Source organism: Podarcis gaigeae (assembly GCF_964106915.1).
Source record: "Podarcis gaigeae genome assembly, chromosome: 14".
In the NCBI taxonomy this organism is placed as follows: Eukaryota; Metazoa; Chordata; class Lepidosauria; order Squamata; family Lacertidae; genus Podarcis; species Podarcis gaigeae.
In genome coordinates, this window is record NC_139690.1 from 51528060 (window position 1) to 51546218 (window position 18159).

The 18159-nt window shown below is 44.9% G+C and overlaps 1 protein-coding gene across 7 annotated transcripts in view; it reads left to right on the forward strand.

The window, feature by feature from the left end:
- SDK1 (sidekick cell adhesion molecule 1) overlaps window positions 1–18159 on the forward strand; it is a 580479-nt gene that overhangs the window by 381151 nt on the left and 181169 nt on the right. For all 7 annotated transcript variants that reach the window (XM_083711227.1, XM_083711231.1, XM_083711232.1 and 4 more), the window contains exon 15: window positions 8793–8929. In XM_083711227.1, the coding sequence (XP_083567353.1) occupies window positions 8793–8929 (137 nt within the window). The remainder of the gene's footprint in view (window positions 1–8792; window positions 8930–18159) is intronic.

Genomic DNA, 18159 nt, shown 5'->3' on the forward strand with positions numbered 1-18159 from the left:
CAGTGCAGATGGATCAATGGTATGATCCTGAAATGTGCTCCGGGTGCGGATTCCTTTTACTTTGATCCTAAATCTGCAGTTAGTGCAGAATGCTGCTGCGGCACAATTGTTGACAGGAGTGAGTGCTTGCCAGCATATAACACCTCTGCTAAGAGAGCTGCTCTAGTTGCCAATCTGCTACCAAACCAGGTTCAAGGTGTTACTATTAGTGCATGAAGCCCTTAATGACTCAGGGCAGGTTTACCTGGGAGATCACCTTACCCAAACAGGCTCACTCAACCACTTCAATCTGCAGAACTGGCCCTGTTACAGGAGTACCAAAACACCTCTTCCACATCTGTCAGAAATCCATCTCCCATGCTTTGGAACTCCCTGCCTCTTGACATCAAACAGGTGCCTTCACTGTACTTCTTTTGGCACCTGCTAATAAGCATTTTTGTTTAGGCAAGCCTATCCAGGTTTACATACTTTTTGCATGTGTTTTGATCTGTCTTTAGCTCATCACTGATTTTTTAAAATCTTCTTTTTGTTTTGAGGTTTTTCTTTGTTTTTACAATCAAGTGGTATATACATTTTATGAAATAGATAACATTCCATATAAAGCTGCTTCCTGCAGTGGCATCGCGAGGGGGGTGGGGGTGGGCGGTTCGGCCCAGGTGCCAAGTCAGGTGTGTGTGACAAGAACGCACCCCATGGGGTGCTCGCCCTGCCATCCCTGGGTGCGGTGGCACAAGAAGCCATCGCGCCGCCGCAGCCACATGTGGAGGATCCTCCGTTTGCGGCTGCAGCCTGAGCACTGTGCGGACGGTGGTGGGATGCCTCTGTCACCGCTACAGCCGCAAGTGGAGGATCCAGCCACCGCCCGTATGGCTCTCAGGTGGTGCCAGCAGCAAACCTCTATTTACAATGCATGTGCGGTGTCGCATGCATGTGCTGTGTGTAGCGACCCTGCTCATGCACTGTACATAGCTGTTTGTCACCGGCGCCACTGGAGGGCTGTACGGACGTCGGTGGGATTCCTCCGCTGCTGGCAGGTGAGCTGGGGCCCCCCCTCCCAGCCTCCCTACATCCCCAGCTCGCCGTAAGCAGCTCCTGCTTTGCCACTTTACAGTGAGCCGGGGAGGGGGACAGATGGACGGACGGGAGCCATGGCTCCCAAGAGGACAAGCTGCGCAGCTTTGCCAGTGCCCCAGCAAAGTGTCATAGCTCCCCCCTTCCCCCGACGGCTCAGGGTACTTGGGAGTCATGGCGGTGGAGGCCACCCCAGATTTCATCGCTGAGGAGATGACATTTGGCGCCCACCCGCGACTCCCAAGCCTGCCCCGAGCTGTCGATGTGGGGGGTACCACCTGGGCTTGCACCGGGTACCACCTGGGCTTGCTACGCCTGTGGCTTCCTGTGCTAGAGGAAGCCCCAAGTCCCAGGTTCAGCTCCTGGCAGCTCCAGATAAGGCTGCAAAGGGCCGCTGCCTGTGACGCAGGAGAGGCACTGCTGCAAGTCAGTGCATGCAAGGCTGAGGCAAATGGTCCAGTGCCTCTGGTTCCTCTGCACAAAGGAGACCTGAGGGACCGAGGATGCCTTTCCCCTTTAAAATATCCTCCTGCTGAACCACTTACCGCAAGTCAAACTTCATGGCAGATTTGGCTTAGACAGTCTTTTGTGACCAGGAAGGAAAGCTTTTTCTCTTCTTCTTTTTCAAATTGACAAGGAGGCTTGCTTAATCTCCTTCGCCTTCTTGGTAATCCTCTCTTGAGTCACAGTCTCTCTAATTACCTGCTGTTGGGCTCTTTTTTTCCCTGAGAAATCTTTCCAAAAACATGCCTAGTTTATTTCCCTTAGCAAATAGCTTGCTTTTAGCTAATTTTGTAAGATACTCTGTGGGTGTTTGTTGAGTAAAATTCATCAGCCATCCTCTGGCAGTCACAAACTGTTTCTCAAACATTAGGGTATTTGTGTCTGCCATGTATCGTTTTTTGAATACCTTACCTTTTTTTCCCCAGCCTCACTACAGCAGTGAAACAGTCCTCTCATGTTTATATAGGAAGGCAAATGGGGACTTTTCTCCAGAGTCCCAGGAGACTGTCACCAACAGTGTAGTGTTTTTGATGGTTCAGAGCTTAGACAAGCGCTGAAGCAAAACTGGTGCGTGTGCATTTTGCAAATGGTTTTAGCACACACATGTGTTTGGGTGATTCTTCACACCATGTTGTAAAAGGATGAGGAACTGTTTAAGAACATGAAGAAGGGTTTGGCTGGGTCAAGCAAACAGTCTTTCTTGTTTCCTAGAGTACCGTAGCTAGCTAGATGGCTTCTAAAAGCCCACAAGCAAGGCATGTGTTATGTACTGAGTTGAATAGGATCCAAACTGCAGCAGTCTGATTGGTCCTAGAACAATAGGATCCAAAATGAAGCAGTCTGATTGGTCCTAGAACAATAGGATTCAGACTGCAGCAGTCTGATTGGTCCTAGAACAATGCAGCAGTATGATTGGTCAGCAGGAACCACCCAATCCAGCTCCAGATAGAAATGAATCCACAACCTGATTGGCCTACAGGAGAATTCTGGAATTAGCCAATCATGTGCAGCCCATTGTGTAAATAATGTATATAAAGCAGATACTTTGAGGGGACTTTCATTCCCTCCTCACCACTATGAGCTGAATAAAGAGCATGAAATCCACTCTCGACTCTGAGTATATTTCAGCATGAAAGCCAGTTGTTACTCTTCAGCAACTGGTGTCCAGTGGCATAGGTCTCTCAACTTGGAGGTTTCATCATGACTATGATTGGTAAACATTGCTCCATGAATTTGTCCAGTCCTCTTCTAAAGCTTTCCAAGCTAGTGAGCATCACCACATTTTGTGGCAGCGGATTCCAGAAATGAATTCTGCTGTTTTTCTCCTTCTCTCATAACACTCGAACTCAGGGACATCCAATGAAACTGATAGCTGGAAGACTCAGGACAGATAAAAGAGAGGGAGTCTTCATGCAGCACAGATTTAAACTGCAGAGCTCACTCCCAAAGGAGCAGCGATCGCCGCCAATTTGGGTGGCTTTAAAATAGGATTAGACAAATTCACGGGCAAGGCTAAGACTATTGGTGGCTGCTAGCCAGGATAGCTGTACTCTGTCTCCACAACTGGAAGCAGCAATGCTTCTGAATGTCAATTTCTGGGAAATATAGCAGGAGAGAGTGCTCTTGTGCTCAGGTCCTATTTGCAGATTTCCCAGAGGAATCTGGTTGGCTACTGTGAGAACAAGTTGCTGGATTAGATGGGTCATTGATCTGACCCAGCAGGCACTTCTGATGTTCTTACGTTCTTTCTATCCTGAATCTCCAACAAAGACTGGAGGTGAATGGGCCTTAGGAGTCTCATCTCCAGCCCCACCCACTTTGGCCTGAAGCCTGAGGTGACTTGATCGCCCGCATCCTGGTCTGAAGCGGAGCACTGCTTTGCCTTTTGATGGCCTCCCAAATACCATGCATGGTAGCATGGGAAGCACTCAGTTCCTCTGGTGAGTCGAAGTTTGGGGACATCTTCTGTGAAAGACCCAACACAAGGACCAGACCACCAGTTTCAGGAGTCCAATCCAATTTCCCAGCTGGTCATTCAGCAGCCTCTGACTTAGCAATCTTTTCTTCTTGGTTGTGTGTGTGTGTGTGTGTGTGTGTGTGTGCGTGCAGCTTTGAGGTTTTACCACAATCAACTGGTATATAAATATTGTGAAATAAGTAAATTGTTCTGACATAGAAATAGCCCAATATTGATTCCCTCCCCCAATCCCACTCTGACATCCAGTTAGTATGCAATAATTCCATGGATGTTTAGAGCAAGGAGATTTTAATTTCTTCCCAATGAAAGATGGACAGAACTGTTCACAATGGTGGTGGTAACTAATTTCTCACCCTCCTCACTCTTAATTTTAGTGTTCTCCTATATGTGACATGGAGGCATTTGTTCAAGAGAGATTAATAATGGTTAACCTCCACTTTTGTGTACAACTGAGAGACCAATACATTTCCTCGCTCGAGAGGTCTCTTCAGTTGTAAACGATCCTTTCTGGTGAGAGATGTTTCTTGCATGCTCATTTCCTCAGCCTCCAGGGACTTCTGTATATAAGCATCATCATGTGCTGGCAGTTGCTGAGTTCAGAAGGCAACAGTTCATTGCTCTTGTATTTTATGGCCTTAACAAGTTAGTACGGAGGGCTGCTTAGCCCCAAAGACCTGTTATGGTTTGCCCTTGCTAGTGTGGACTCAAGGTGACTGCCTATACTGTACACCTGATACAGGAGACAAAATGAGTTTGTTCCAATATATCAGCTCTAATGAGCACACAGTGTACTAATGAAGAGGGATACAAATTCCACAGTTCAAGAACTTCAAATTGATCTATGCTCCAAAATATCAATATTAAAATTTGCAGGGAGTCTTGCAAGACAATCTGCTCAAATCAAATCCTCAACAGGAACTTGCATTTAAACTTGAAGTAACCTAACAGGAATATTAGCTTTTACAGAGTTTCACCAAATGGAGATCAAGCCTGTTTTCCTGATGAGCATAGACAAGCTAGATGTTCAGTGTTTCAGATATCAAGGAGCCTTTTTAAATTTCCACTAAAGGCTAGAATTTGAAACAAGCGGAAATAATTCCCTTCTGTATCAACTGTTTACTTGAGCAAAATGAGAGCAGCCTGGGCTGCTAACTGTAGAGTAGCTTTGAATGGATATCTTTAAAGTGACAGGGAAACAGACCTAGCCAATAAACACATGTACAGTGACAGGCATGTTCATACTTTGTGCTTCTGTAACCACCTGGTGCCTCTGCAAACACCACTTATAGCTGGGATAGTTCAGTTGGTAGAGCCTGTCGGAATCTTTTTCCCAGTGTGGGGCCTGAAGCCATGGCTCCTGAGATCCAGGGGCCATGGTTTCAGGCCCCACACTGGGAAAAAGATTCCTACAGTACATTGCAAGGGGTTGGACTATATGACCCCCATGGCCCCTTCCCAATCTTCAGCTGTATGATCCACAACTGCATCTTTTGCTCTGCATTGGTTACGTACCATTTATTTATCAATTTATTTATCATTTAAATTTATATACTGCCCTTTCCCCAAAGATCTCGGGACAGTTCACAAGATGAAAAGCACAAAATAAATAGTTAAAGCAAAAAAAAAGTTTTTACAATTATTAATTAACCTTCTCTTCCCTGTAAGTTCCCAGAGTTAGTTACATATGGAAAAGAATACATTGTAACATTCAAAAAGAAAAAAGAAAAACCCACACTCCAAGATACCATACATTCCTGTTTTGATCAATTTCTCCGCTTTTCTGCAGAATCCTGCCAGCACTACAGAATGGCTGGCTTTAACTGGGACGTGACAGATCTCAGTAACATGATCAGTTACAAACAGTATGTGAGTCTTACATTGGGTCTCCTCTGAAGCAAGTAGAAAAGGTCCTTTTCCAGCCATTCTATGCAGTGGAACTTTGCTTGCAAGGAGCAATTCAATCTCCTGCAAGGGCACCAACTATAGGGGGCTCTGGGTGCCCAATCACCCACAAAAAATGTTTTGGGTGCTTAGCACCCATACCTCAGGGCCCCCAACACAACTTTCAAGGTCCTGCGAGGTCTCAGGACCTGGTGCTACCGGAAGTCAGTGCAGACACTTGGCTTCCACTGATGTGAGAATGCCTTCCTTTGCTTGATGGTGCAGAAAAGCTGCCTCATGGCTTGGAGTTCGAGAAAAAGCCTTTTCTGTCATCAACTTCCAGCATCTTTTAATGGAGGATAAGCCCATCCATGGCTGCTAGCCACAAGGGCTATGTCCTCCCTCCATGGCTGGAGGCAGAAGGACTTTGGAGGCCTGTTCTTGAGGATGGCAGGTGGGGGAGAGGGCTGTTGAGCTCAGGTCCTGGTTGCAGGCTGACCACTGTAAGAGCAGATGGCAAAATGGGTCTTTGGCCTGATGAAGCAGGGCTCTTACGGCCTTATGTGAGCCCAAGCATAATTTTGTTTTTCAGTTTGAGCTAGGCAGCCTGGGGTGGGCTACATAAACTATGGGCCACGGTTCAAAGTTAATGCAAAATTAAATTCATTTCTCCTCTCTTCACTTCAACCACAGGAAGGAATCTAAAATTCAGGGCATGCATTTTGCAGCTCTGATTTAAAGCCACATCCCTGGGCTGAAATTGCACTTGTTTATGAATGTGGACTGGTTGTGGTTTTAGACGGTGCTCAGTGTGCAGCAGCTTAATAAATTATGAAAAGGAATGAGTACATTTTTTAATTAAAGAATGTCAAGTACAATTACTGCTTTTTGGTCTGACCAGCCAGGGTCAGCAATAATTGATATTGAGAGAGAACTTCCACTGAGCAGTCCATGACAAATTGCTAGGATGGTTGCTTTTCCCACGCAAGAGATTTGGGCTTCACTTTGATGGGAAATGCCAAGAAGCAAAAGATCCGGGTCGTTTTAGCTATGAGTAGGTCTCACACAAGACATTCAAACAGCTGAGGCAGAGAATGCAAACTCCCTCCCTCAACACCCCACACCCCAATTATCTGTCTATCTATCTGTTGATATATACCTGAATGGTGGGATCATTGCCCGGTGGTGGCACCCAAAACCTGCTACTATCTCACTTAAATTCATGATATAGGCAAAGACAACCCCCATCGTGTGACTGGGAAGAGTGGGCCACTCCAGGTGATTAGGAGATTTCACCCCTCCCATATCCAAGAATCTCCTGATGATCTCTGCTGACTCTCCAGAGAGGAGGAGGCGTGTTCTGCTCTCTACTTATTCTGCTCCAGCACCACATCAAAGAGTCAGTCAGTCAGTGTGTCGGAGAGAGAGAGACTGAGTGTTAGAGATCGTGTGTACAGATAAGGTTGCTGCTAAGAGCAGCTGCAGACACACAGTGCAGTTTAGCATTCATTTATGCTTAGAACCCATTTAGCTCTGTATATAGTTGTATTATAGTTGTAGACAGAATAAAGAAGATATTCTACAGAGCTGCTCTCCGAGTCATTTATATACTCTGCTAGACTCTGCTATACTCTACTGTGCGACGACTGTCTTCTTGTGGAAGTGAATCCGGTGCTCACAACTTCAAGCTGTGAGTCCACAGCACTTTGACCTGTTCCTGTGCAGAAGGTGGTCTCTGGAAGTGCTACCCAGCTCGTCTAGCCCAGTCAGGCTGAAGTGCATGAGTCCAGTTGGTGGTACTGGCTCAAGGGCGATGCTGACAAGTGATGGGTGCTGGTCTGCCATTAATGGCTAGCAAATGGTTAGTCTTTTGATTTATTATTGGGAGAGAGACAGTGTTGCGCAGCGGTTACAGCATCAGACTGGGATCTGAGAGACCAGGGTTCAAATCCCCACTTGGCCATGAAGCTCATTGGTTGTGACCTTGGGCCACTCACTGCCTCTTAGTCTAGCATACCTCACAGGGTTGTTGTGTGAGGATTAAATGAGGACAGAGAGAAGAACCATGTATGCCACCTTTGGATGAAAATGCAATAAATAAAATAAAATGTTTTTATTGCAATCTGAGGAGGGAGGGGGGAAGTTAGGTAGGATACATGATTTTGCAAGCAAATCCCAAACTGACATCTCTAGGTAGTGGCTGGTCAAGATCCTTGTCCAGGAGCTGCCAGTCAGTGTAGACCACACTAAGATAAATGAACCAATAGTCTGATTTGGTAAAAGGCTCAGTTTTGCAGTGGGGGCCATAGATCGGGGGCGGAACACATGCTTTGCATGCAGAAGGTTCCTGCTTCAATTCCTGGTGTACCAGGCAGGGCAGAAACAGGCTCCTCTTTGAAATCCTGAACAGCTGCTGCCCACCAGTGTAGGCAATACTGAACTATGTGGACAAATGGACTGACAGCTAAGGCAGCTTCCCCTATTCTGCTTCAGGCACTGGGACTTGTCTTGTACAGCCTTGGCTGGCTGGAACTCACAGCAAGTCTTCCCAGTGCTTTGAGGCATAAGCAATATGCCTTACCCATCTACTTCCACATATTTGTGGGTGCTTACTTTTCATAATTTGTGTGTCTGTTTTTAGATATTGTGTGCTTTACTAAATCCTATGTTTTGTTCATTTTACTTTAGATTTTAAGCATTCCATTTAGCATTCCCAAGTGTTTTTTGCAGGCATTTTTCGCTTGGGTGGTTTAGAAAAGAACAGCACCTCTATTTTGTTAGGGATCTACCAGGCTGAGGCTGCAGCATGAATCTTAAATGGTAGCAACCTTAGAGTACGTACAATAATTTTGATTGGGGGCTCTTCATGGATGGTGGCAGTGTCTTCTGCTCGCCCAAGTATGAAAAATTCCACTTTAAATCATCTCTCCTCCCCCCTTTCTCCTCAGGCGTTGGTTTCCTATTCATATGTTTTACAGCTATTCCATTACTAAGAACTCGCTGTAAAAAGAATTTATGGGCCAAGTTGTCTCAATTAAAAAAACAAATTTGAAAACTGGCTTTTTTCCCATGTTAAGTAACAGAGCCATTAGCTATTTAAGTGTCAACCTTAGGAATTTCCACATAAATCACCACTGAGAAACCACACAAAAACTCAGCATTGCTCTGAATATTATTATTATTATTATTATTATTATTATTATTATTATTATTTCACTTTTACGTTAAGCTGATCCATTTAAACATTTAAACATTTGTCTGTGACCTACAGAGTGACAGGTGGATCTCTTCCTTCTTTGCTTTTTGTTTTAATTTGTGACGCCCTCTTCTCCTTGTCTCCCCACCCTGCTTTCCACAGAGAATTGCCTCACCCACCGCAGAACCTCCTGGCCACCTTGAACGCTTCCTTCAGCCGCAGCGTGGTCCTCTCCTGGGTGCGTCCCTTCAATGGAAACAGCCCCGTCCTGCACTACATTGTCGAGCTGTCTGAGAACAGTAAGTGCGGCGAAACTGATTTTCACCCATTTATGCGAAGACATTTTATTTGGAGTTGTTGTTTTCCTCCCTTCCCCTCCCAGGTCTCTCTTGGGTAGGCGTGAGAAATCATGCGAAGCCTGGGTATCTGTTTCTTCTCTTGCAAATGTGCATGTGGATTATTAATAATTTTTAAATAAGAAATTTTATTCTAAAAGAACAACCATTTCCCCTGGCAAATGTTCTGGCCCATTGGGGACTCTAATTGGGAGCTCCCCCCCCCCCAGTCACTGCTGCTCTTCAGACCTGTTGCACATGGCATTATCTTTGACTTAAGAAGCCAGGGCGACTGCCTGGATGTTCACTGCTCAGGAGTGCAATTATGCAGCCCCTGTGTAATCCTGATGCTCGGCTTAGGCTTGTTGTCATGGCAGTCACTCTCATAAAATATAATTGAGCTGGCATTTTCTTACCAGGGCTCCCACAGTCCCAGAGTCCAGTGGAAGGCCACCTGCCCTTCTTCACTCTCCATGCATCTTCCACTAAGAGCCTTTTCTTCCCTGTCCCCATCTCATCTCCTCTCTTGAGGAACACACCTTCTCACCACCACTGGTAAGGCTTCTCCTTGGGTCCAGCTCATGCTGCGGAGGCATGACGTCTGCTGCCGACAACCAAGAGATGAGGAAGTGAGGGCTTCTCCCTCTAATTTCCTGTCCCAGAGTCCTGCTCCTAGGAGGAGGAAAAGGAGGTGGGGCAGGGGTTAGAGCCGAGAAACTGTGGCTGCCACGTCCCTGATTCAGCAACAGGTTGTGAGATTCAGGTTTGAAGCAGGCAGCCTTTATTCATACCTCTGAACCTCCCTGCCTCCTCCTCTGCCCATTTGATCTCCTCTCCCTTCCCCCCCCACACCAACCATACCACCCTTATTTCTGATGCAGCCTTTGCTTCTCTCTCTTCCTGCCAAATCAAGGTGACTGAGATGGAGAAATGAAGGAGACAGATTCAGTCAAGGAAGAGTGGAGTGTGTGTGTGTGTGTGTGTGTGTGTATGCAGACACACACATACACCAGTGGATACATACTTTATCCATGTCTGTAGGGCTTCAAAGTAAATGGAAAGGCTTCATGTTTATTTACATGAATGTTAATTTTTTTGGGGGGGGGAGCTACATCTGGTCTGCTGCCGAGTATCTATTTTAGCCAAGGGCCCTACCTTGTACTTCAATCACTCTGTTGTTTATCTGGCCATGCTCAGCACGCACACTATGGAATATAAATGCGACCACAATATTCAGGGGCTAGAAAGATGGGCTTCGGCATGCAGTTTTGAGTGGCCTTCAGATGTAATCCAGAATATCAGGCTTTGCAGGAGACTGTTCTGGAAATAGGGATGATACTGTCAACTGGAAAATATAGTAATTCACCTCTAAAAATCTGTAAGAAGCTCAGTCGAGATCTGATAACATCCTACAGAAATTGCTTTGATAATCCTGAAGGGTACGAAGGGATTTTCTGAACTCTCACACGCTGTCAGACAAATCCGTTGATTTTAGCTGATGGCATTGTAATCTACCACAGGCTAGTTCTCTGTGCATAAATTTCACAAAGCTTTTTGTCTGGAAGTGCAGAAACAAAAAGGAGACACAGCCTAGGGAAGTAGAGAGCCATTCCTGTCAGCAATGCTTTTGGGGAGGGGTACTGGAAAGGGATGCCAGGTGGAGTTTGGATTTCAATCCTGGTTGGTCCTGGACTCCTGTGGCAACCCCAGGCAAGTTGTTGTGTCTTGGTTTGTGTTCATCATCTGCAAAGGAGGGAATGATTCACTGTGTTGTGTTTCATACAGGGCAGTTATTGTAAAAAATCAGTGGGTTGTTGACCGTGCAAGACTTTGCACCACAGAAATGGTCACTGGCTAGCAGGGAAACTGATGCTCTCAAAACTACAAACAGAGAGGGCACACAGGACTGCGCTCTAATCCTCTAAACATTGGGATGGATTAATAATGATACGGTCTGCAGTGTGGGCAACTGTTTGCTTAACTTCCAGCCTTCATGAATGCCATCCTAGGAGAGAGGCAAGCATCCTCATCCTAAAATCGAGGATCAGCAGGCTCTGAGTCAGCTGCAGTATTTGCCCTGCAGGCTTTATCTTGACAATCGTTTCAAAACCTGCATTTTAGCCTTTGGGAGAGTCTGTGATTCACATGGAATATATGCATCCCATCTAGGACAAGGGGAAAGAGGGTGCAAACAAACAGCCCAAGTAAGCCCTCAAAATGATGTCCATGGATGGCTATTCAATACAATTGGTAGATAGAGGTGGTAGAACTCTGGATTTTGCCACTTCAAACTGCAAGTGAGGAGTGCCATGTTTTTGCATGCTCCCCCAATCTATATTTTTATTTTAAAAAAACCTCTTTCATCTAGTGAACTAGCACATCAGTTTATGCTAAGCCTTTCTCATTGACATACTAGTCTTCTATACACATAGATATTTTTTTTTAACATAAGCATTAAAAACTGCAACACCCTAAAGCCTGAAGTGGAAAAGCCCAGAACTTCATCATCTCTGTGAGCTCAGCTAGATTGCTAAAGAAAAAGCGTTTTATATGTGCTATAACACTATGACAACAGATGGCACTGTGGGGTTCCATTTTTGCCCACCTGATTTCTCAATATAAAGATTACAATGCATTTTTCTTAAGCACTTCTTTGCTGTGTCTAGATCCAGCCTGTGTCTCATTCTGTGGAGTGTGTGAAATGATTATTAGCATTTGAAGGGGGGAAACTGCTTAATTCTACTAGTCAAAGGAAGTAGGAAAAGCATCAAATACTCTGTTGTACATGTAGCTGTTCCAAGGAGAAACCAAGGCCCTGCATTGTTTGGTGTTTGTGTTCATCATATACAGACCCCAAGTTTCTAGCTGCCATTCTGCATTTCCCTCATTGCATTTAAATATTAAACCTTTCCTGTTATTAGCAGCCTGACTGGTGGTAGGAATATGTAAGCACTTCCTTTCTCATGTGTCTTCAATCACCCGTGAAGTGCTACAACACTACGGAAACTGCCTGTGTGTGCATGTGTAAAAGAAGAGCATGTTTGGCAGCATGCAACCCAAGAGTGGGGTTAATACTTTCATCTTTTGTTTGCTGGTGATTTCCTGGCCCCTGCTCTATGCTCTAGGGCAGGCTTTGTGTCAGTTTTATGCCAGCATCTTTGTGTGCGGCTATACTTGCTATTACACACACCGTCACTTTTGTCTCTGCATCCAGAAGTTCCTTTGTCCTTTCAGTCAAAAATTGCTTTCAGTGCTTCTGCTTGTTCTTTTGGTGGTACAGGTGCCTTTTCATATATTTTAACTGCTGCTAGTTTTTACATATGCTTCCCCCAAGCTCATTTGCTTATATTTGTAGCTGTTTAACTGTCAGCAGTGGTGCAATATGTGCTATGCATCCTAATCCCAGTTTATGGGAGCCTCTGTAAGACTTTTTTCCAGTTGCTAAGGGTGTATTGCAGACACAATACTGTAAAGTTTTAATACTGTGAGGGGTTTTCATCAGGAAGCCTAACAGGAACTTGTTTTTATAATGTGTGCCTGTTACCTTGCTGTGTCCTCAATTTGTTCACTGGTTCTGTTGAGGACAGAATGCTTTAATAAGACCAGTAGCACCCGTTGCCCTGGATGTGCAGGTAGCCTGAGATTTCATAACGTTTGTTATTTGTTGCCAAAGAAGGTAGTTTAGCAAGTCTAAATCTCGGAGGACTAATCGCTTGCTGCCTGGACGACTTGACCTGACACAGCACTTTTCCTTCAGTGCCATTCAGCCAAGAGCTTGTCCGCGCTTTTTCTTGTCCTGCTGCCTTCCCCCAGGGAAAACTGCTCTTTAGCATTCCGTTGGAGCAAATGGCAATTCGGGTTTTCTCCGGATTGACGTCTGCTCTGATTTAACACTAAGGAGTGAGCTTTCCCTGGGAAAGGAGCGTGGAGCAAAGGGGAAACCACTCAGACCCATGGCTAGAAAGTGTGGGTCAAGGGGTCAATCACTTGGACCAGTGCTTTCTAGACACCGGGCACGTGGAAGTGTGGATGAGCCCTAAGAAAAAGGTAAACATAGTATTAGGGAGACTGTCAGGGCTGGGCGATGGGCAGCAGTTTCGAGCCAGGAGTCCAGAGTCAGCTGTGAGCCTTCAGAAGAGAAGATTAACCAAGGCAGTAGGACCACAGAACAAGCCAGGAATCATGGCCAAAGAGCAGGGCCAGAAATTGCTGCCATCAACATTATATGCCTTGCTCTGTTGGCATTTTTGCCTCTTCTTCGGTTACAACTGCTTGTTGTTACCGCTTCACCCGCAAGGCAATAAAAGCTGAATGGTCCAGAAAGGTTGATCTGTGCAGGCTGACTGTCCTTTTTTTATTGCTAATTCTCACTTTCCATCTATGCTTCTTCAGCTGCAGAATTTTGACCATTCCTATTCTTTTCCTGTTATCAATTTTCCCCTTCCCCAAATAGATCCAGGAATAAGCTGATTTGACTCTGAAAAAGCGGATTTCTTGAACAACCCTTGAGGTTTCCAAAAGGAAGCCTCTCTCCCTGCCCCTCTCCTTTGTCTGCCTGTGGTCCTGGCCAGACTCTAAGCTCTAATGGGGGGGGGCATGTCTGTTCAGACCTTGAACAGAGCACTTGGCAAAAGCTAGTTGAAGGAACACCATAGGAGGGGTGTTGCCAGCTATCCCATGGCCTGCCCTTGGTAGCCTTATAAGAAGCTGTTGCAAGAGAGAGACTTGGGGACATAGGAAGGGGGTTTCTTTCACCATGTTAAAACTGTCAGGCTGTCTTATTATCTTTACTGTTGTCAGAAGGCAGGAAGTTGTTAATTTTGCTATATTTATAGCACTGAAATGTTTTTAAATATTTGGCTTTTTAAACTTTTATTGATAAATGCAATACTTACAAACACAAACCAGAACACTAAACAAACTTGTTATACATAGATACATGCACACCTCTCAACTTAGATTACAGAAAAGAAAAGAAACATACAAACTAAACATACAGACATAAATTTTGACTTCCCTCCACCTATATGTGGCTTCATTCGTTTCTTTTCTTCTTTTCGCTGTGTTATCAATATTATTTTTGACTATCTCATCTTATACCCATTTCTTCTTAATTTTTTACTCTATTTTACTGCTATTTTGTTTTTTATTATGGTATCATGAATTTGTTCTTGGGTCACTTTTAACTGTGACAATCTTGTAATTTTGAGATATTTTCCAGTTTTCTTTCTTGTAAGCTGCTGTGAACTTTTTGTGGAAAGGCAGCATACAAACAAAATTATGAATGGATGGATGGATGATTGAAAAGTTAAAGTCCAACACTGAAATGGAGCTTTTGCTTCGGCAAAGTGCAAAAGCCTTCCAAGGCTGACCGGATGAGTCCTGCTCTTGGCCCCAGCCTTCTGCCTGTGCCCTTAAAGTGCCATTCTCTTATTTCATAGCCTTTGGTTTCTGCGATGGGGTATGTGTGATGGGAGTGAGTCTTCCAAATTTCAGGAGTCCAACCAAGCAGCACCCTCTGGCCTTGAAGGATTTGGCCTGGGCTGGTGGTGATTGTTTGAAAGTCCTCCCCACCCCCCAGATCATCCTATGGGCTCTCCAGAGCACCATCCCCATTCAGTCAATTTTGAGCGGCAGCAGCACACCAAGGAGAGAAATAATGAGGAAGGAGAATTTCCTCCCCGCCCCCCTCTGTTGCCCTTTCATGCTTTAGAGCCCATTGGGGATTCCAGAGCAGTGCCCTCTGAGACTGGAAGTCCTTCCAAGAGACATCTGCACACTCTACTGGTTTCGAAAAAAAGAGTGGGAATGGGGACCCTTCTATGGCCTAGATATTGAACTTAGGCTTTCTGGGGAGGGATTTTAAAAGCCCCCCTCTCCTTTGAATCATAGGATTGTACAGTTGGAAGGGACCTAGAGGGTCATCTAGTCGAACCGCCTGCAATGCAGGAATCCTGCCCAGAGCCATCTCTGAATGGGCTAGAGCCACCAAACTTCTGGTTCACAGCCAGATGCATTGACCCATTGCACCAGAGGAGGACCTTTGAGTTGACTCTTAAGAACCCTTGGAGTTCCTATGCAAGCCAACTTTGGACAAACTCTTGCAACACTGTAAGGCAGTGGTGGCCAAACTTGGCCCTCCAACTGTTTTGGGACCACAGTTCCCATCATCCCTGACCACTGGTCCTGTGAGCTAGGGTTTATGGGAGTTGTAGTCTCAAAACAGCTGGAGGGCCAAGTTTGGCCACCACTGCTCTAAGGCAACCAAAGGAAGAAGCAAAGGTGGCCAGTCATCTAATTCAGGTGGCGAGACATGGAAGATTCTTGGTGGGTACACCTGATCACATGGATAGCTCAGTCAGTAGAACACGATACTCTTAATATCAGGGTTGTGGGTTTGAACCCCACATAGGGCAAAAATAATAATCCTGCATTGCTGGGGCTGGACTAGATGACCCTCATGGTCCCTTCCAACTCTACAATTCTATCATTCTATGACTCCTGTTTTCAGCCAGCCATGTGGATTTCACTTCACATCCTGATGTGACCTACAGATATACCCCAACCAATCTTATTGGGGAATCTTTTTTTTCTCGGGACTTGAATTTCATATCAAATACTGTAGTGTCCATCCACAGTAGGATGTTATGTTTTTGAAAACTGACAACTGAAAATGGGAGCTATTTCAGATAGTGTGAGCTGCAGCAAAAAAGAGAGAACAAGTACAGCCTGAGAAATGTATTCTAGGGTAGCTTACGCAAAATGAAAGATTAGCACTGTCTGTTCAGTATAATGGAGGCTTATTTAATAGCTTGACCTGTTGTGTCTGTTGTCACTGCAGCGCGGAGCTTCTCTGGGCTCTCTGTGTCAGGCAAGTGACAGTAATCCCCAGAGGAAGGCGAAGGGGGTGTTGACATTTTTATGGAATGTTTCCTATTCTGGGAGGAGGCTGGAAAAGGGCAACCAAGTGGATCCAGCATGTGAAACTCTCTTGTCCTTTTTATACAGTGCAAGAAGCCACTTTGCCATTCAGCTCTCTTCTTTTCCTTAAAGGCTTAAGGGAGGAGCAGCCTTTGAAAAGGTTTAGTTTGATTGTCAAGAGGAGGATTGCTATTTAAATTTTAAAGGTACTCTGCGAACTTGCTCAATCCTTGGCTCCACGAGAAAGCAAATCTTCCCCCTCCAACCACGTTTTTCTGTGCAAAGCAGAGTGCCCAGGAGATGAATAGGGTTCGTTTATATTAGTTTTCTGTTTAATCTCCTCTTCCTGCCAGATCTTTTATCTTCTACCAGGAGAAGGGAAGAAGAATAAATAAAGTATTCTACAGATGCAGCATATAAACAGAGCACAACCCTAAGTTGGTAGAGAGATTAATAGGTTCCATTGTTGAATCAAACTGTTCACTAGATCAAGTGGCTTGGGTTAAGCACTCTCGAGTGGTGTTTACAGTTGAGGTTAATGGATGAAACCAAATTGCTCCATGAAACAGACCGGTGACAATTAGGTCATCTATGGACATTTAGCATTCTAGTTAGAAGGTTGTTGTTGTTGTTGTTGTTGTTGTTGTTCTTCTTCTTCTTCTTCTTCTTCTTCTTCTTCTTCTTCTTCTTCTTCTTCTTCTTCTCCCCCCCTCCTCCTCTTCCAATCTATTTATTAGTTTAGTCTGGCCTTAGTTTCTCTTTCCTATTCATTTTTGTTCGTTCTTTAGTCACCACACAACACACATTATTTTTATTCATAAGAGAACAACCGTGAAAGACCAACAAATGGTGGTGAAAGGAGGGGTCTCCGCTATTATTGAGTGGGTGGGGAAATGAACATCTTTGCTATATTCCATCTGTGATTCACATAGCATTGGGTCTCATCCAGCTCCTGCAATCAATCAGTAGTTCTCCCACATTTTGCTGCTCAGCACCCATACCATACTTGGAAGTCAAACACACACACATACACACACACACACACAGAGAGAGAGAGAGAGAGAGAGAGAGAGAGAGAGAGAGTATGTGTCCTTAGGATTGAAATTTAGGATTGAAAGTGTTTAATATGCATGTATGAAATGGGCTCCAGGATTTGATACAAAGGCCATGAGAAGAAAATCCATCTTGAGTCCTACATGAAGGGACACACTGAATTTAATTCCATGAGTAGAACATCCCTAATATGTAGGTCTACTCCCGAGCAGGACTAGTGTTGTTTCTTTGTTTCTCTTTCAGCAGCTTTCCAGGGGTGTTTGGAAAACAGCATTTTGGTTCAGTGCTGTGATTTACTAGAGAATAACTTGGTCCAATAAATCCAGATAGCTTTGGTGCACACACATCATTGAATCACAGCTATCATAGATACAGGGAAATCTTTTGTCAGGCCAGCTTTTTTGTTGATGGCTTCCTGCAAGTTTCCAGGCTTCCTTGCACTCTTTTTCAAGTGACAGCCTCTCCTAATATTCCTGGTTCCCACTGTGCCAGAAATTGGACTTTCTCCCCCCCCCCCAAAAAAAAACCCTGTTACAATAAATGTATTTTGAGATGCAGCCTTCATAACTCAGCTGGCAGACTATCCTAGTGGAAGTTAACTTGTTCTTGTTCTTGTTCTTGCCAGCAAAGCTCTGAATTAGTGATGCTGGTGTGACGTTTCCCCTGTACAGTTTCTTGTCATTATTACACAGTCATTGACTTCACCCTAGCAACCACAAAGAGCAGAAATAGAAGACTGTGATGCCTGGATGTGATGCCATTTTCTTTAGATGGAATCTCTGAAGTTGCTTGATTATTGCAGAATGAAACATGAATGAAACATGAAAAGAGCTGGTATTACCTTTTCACAAAATGCTATTTTTTCAAACCAGTTTAGTGCTGGGGCTCCAGAAGGCAGAGTAATTCCTTGGCCCTTTTTGTGAAGATTCTGGGCGGCCTGGAACATCTCCTGAAAATGCACTGCTACTGCAGAGAATGTTTGCCTCTTTTCACACCAGCCATTATACCTCTGCCCCTGCACCCCCCAATGTGCCAGTTTTGTGTTTTCATTTTGCCCTTGCTTAGAGATCTCTTCTCTTTCACAATGTGATCTTAGCCAGTCAGGACCATGTGGTGAAAGTGAGGGTGTCAGGGGCAAAACTAGGCTTTATTTCACTTGGGTTAAAAACCCAGTTTAGCATTCCACACATGCATTTGCGCGCACGCACACACACACACAC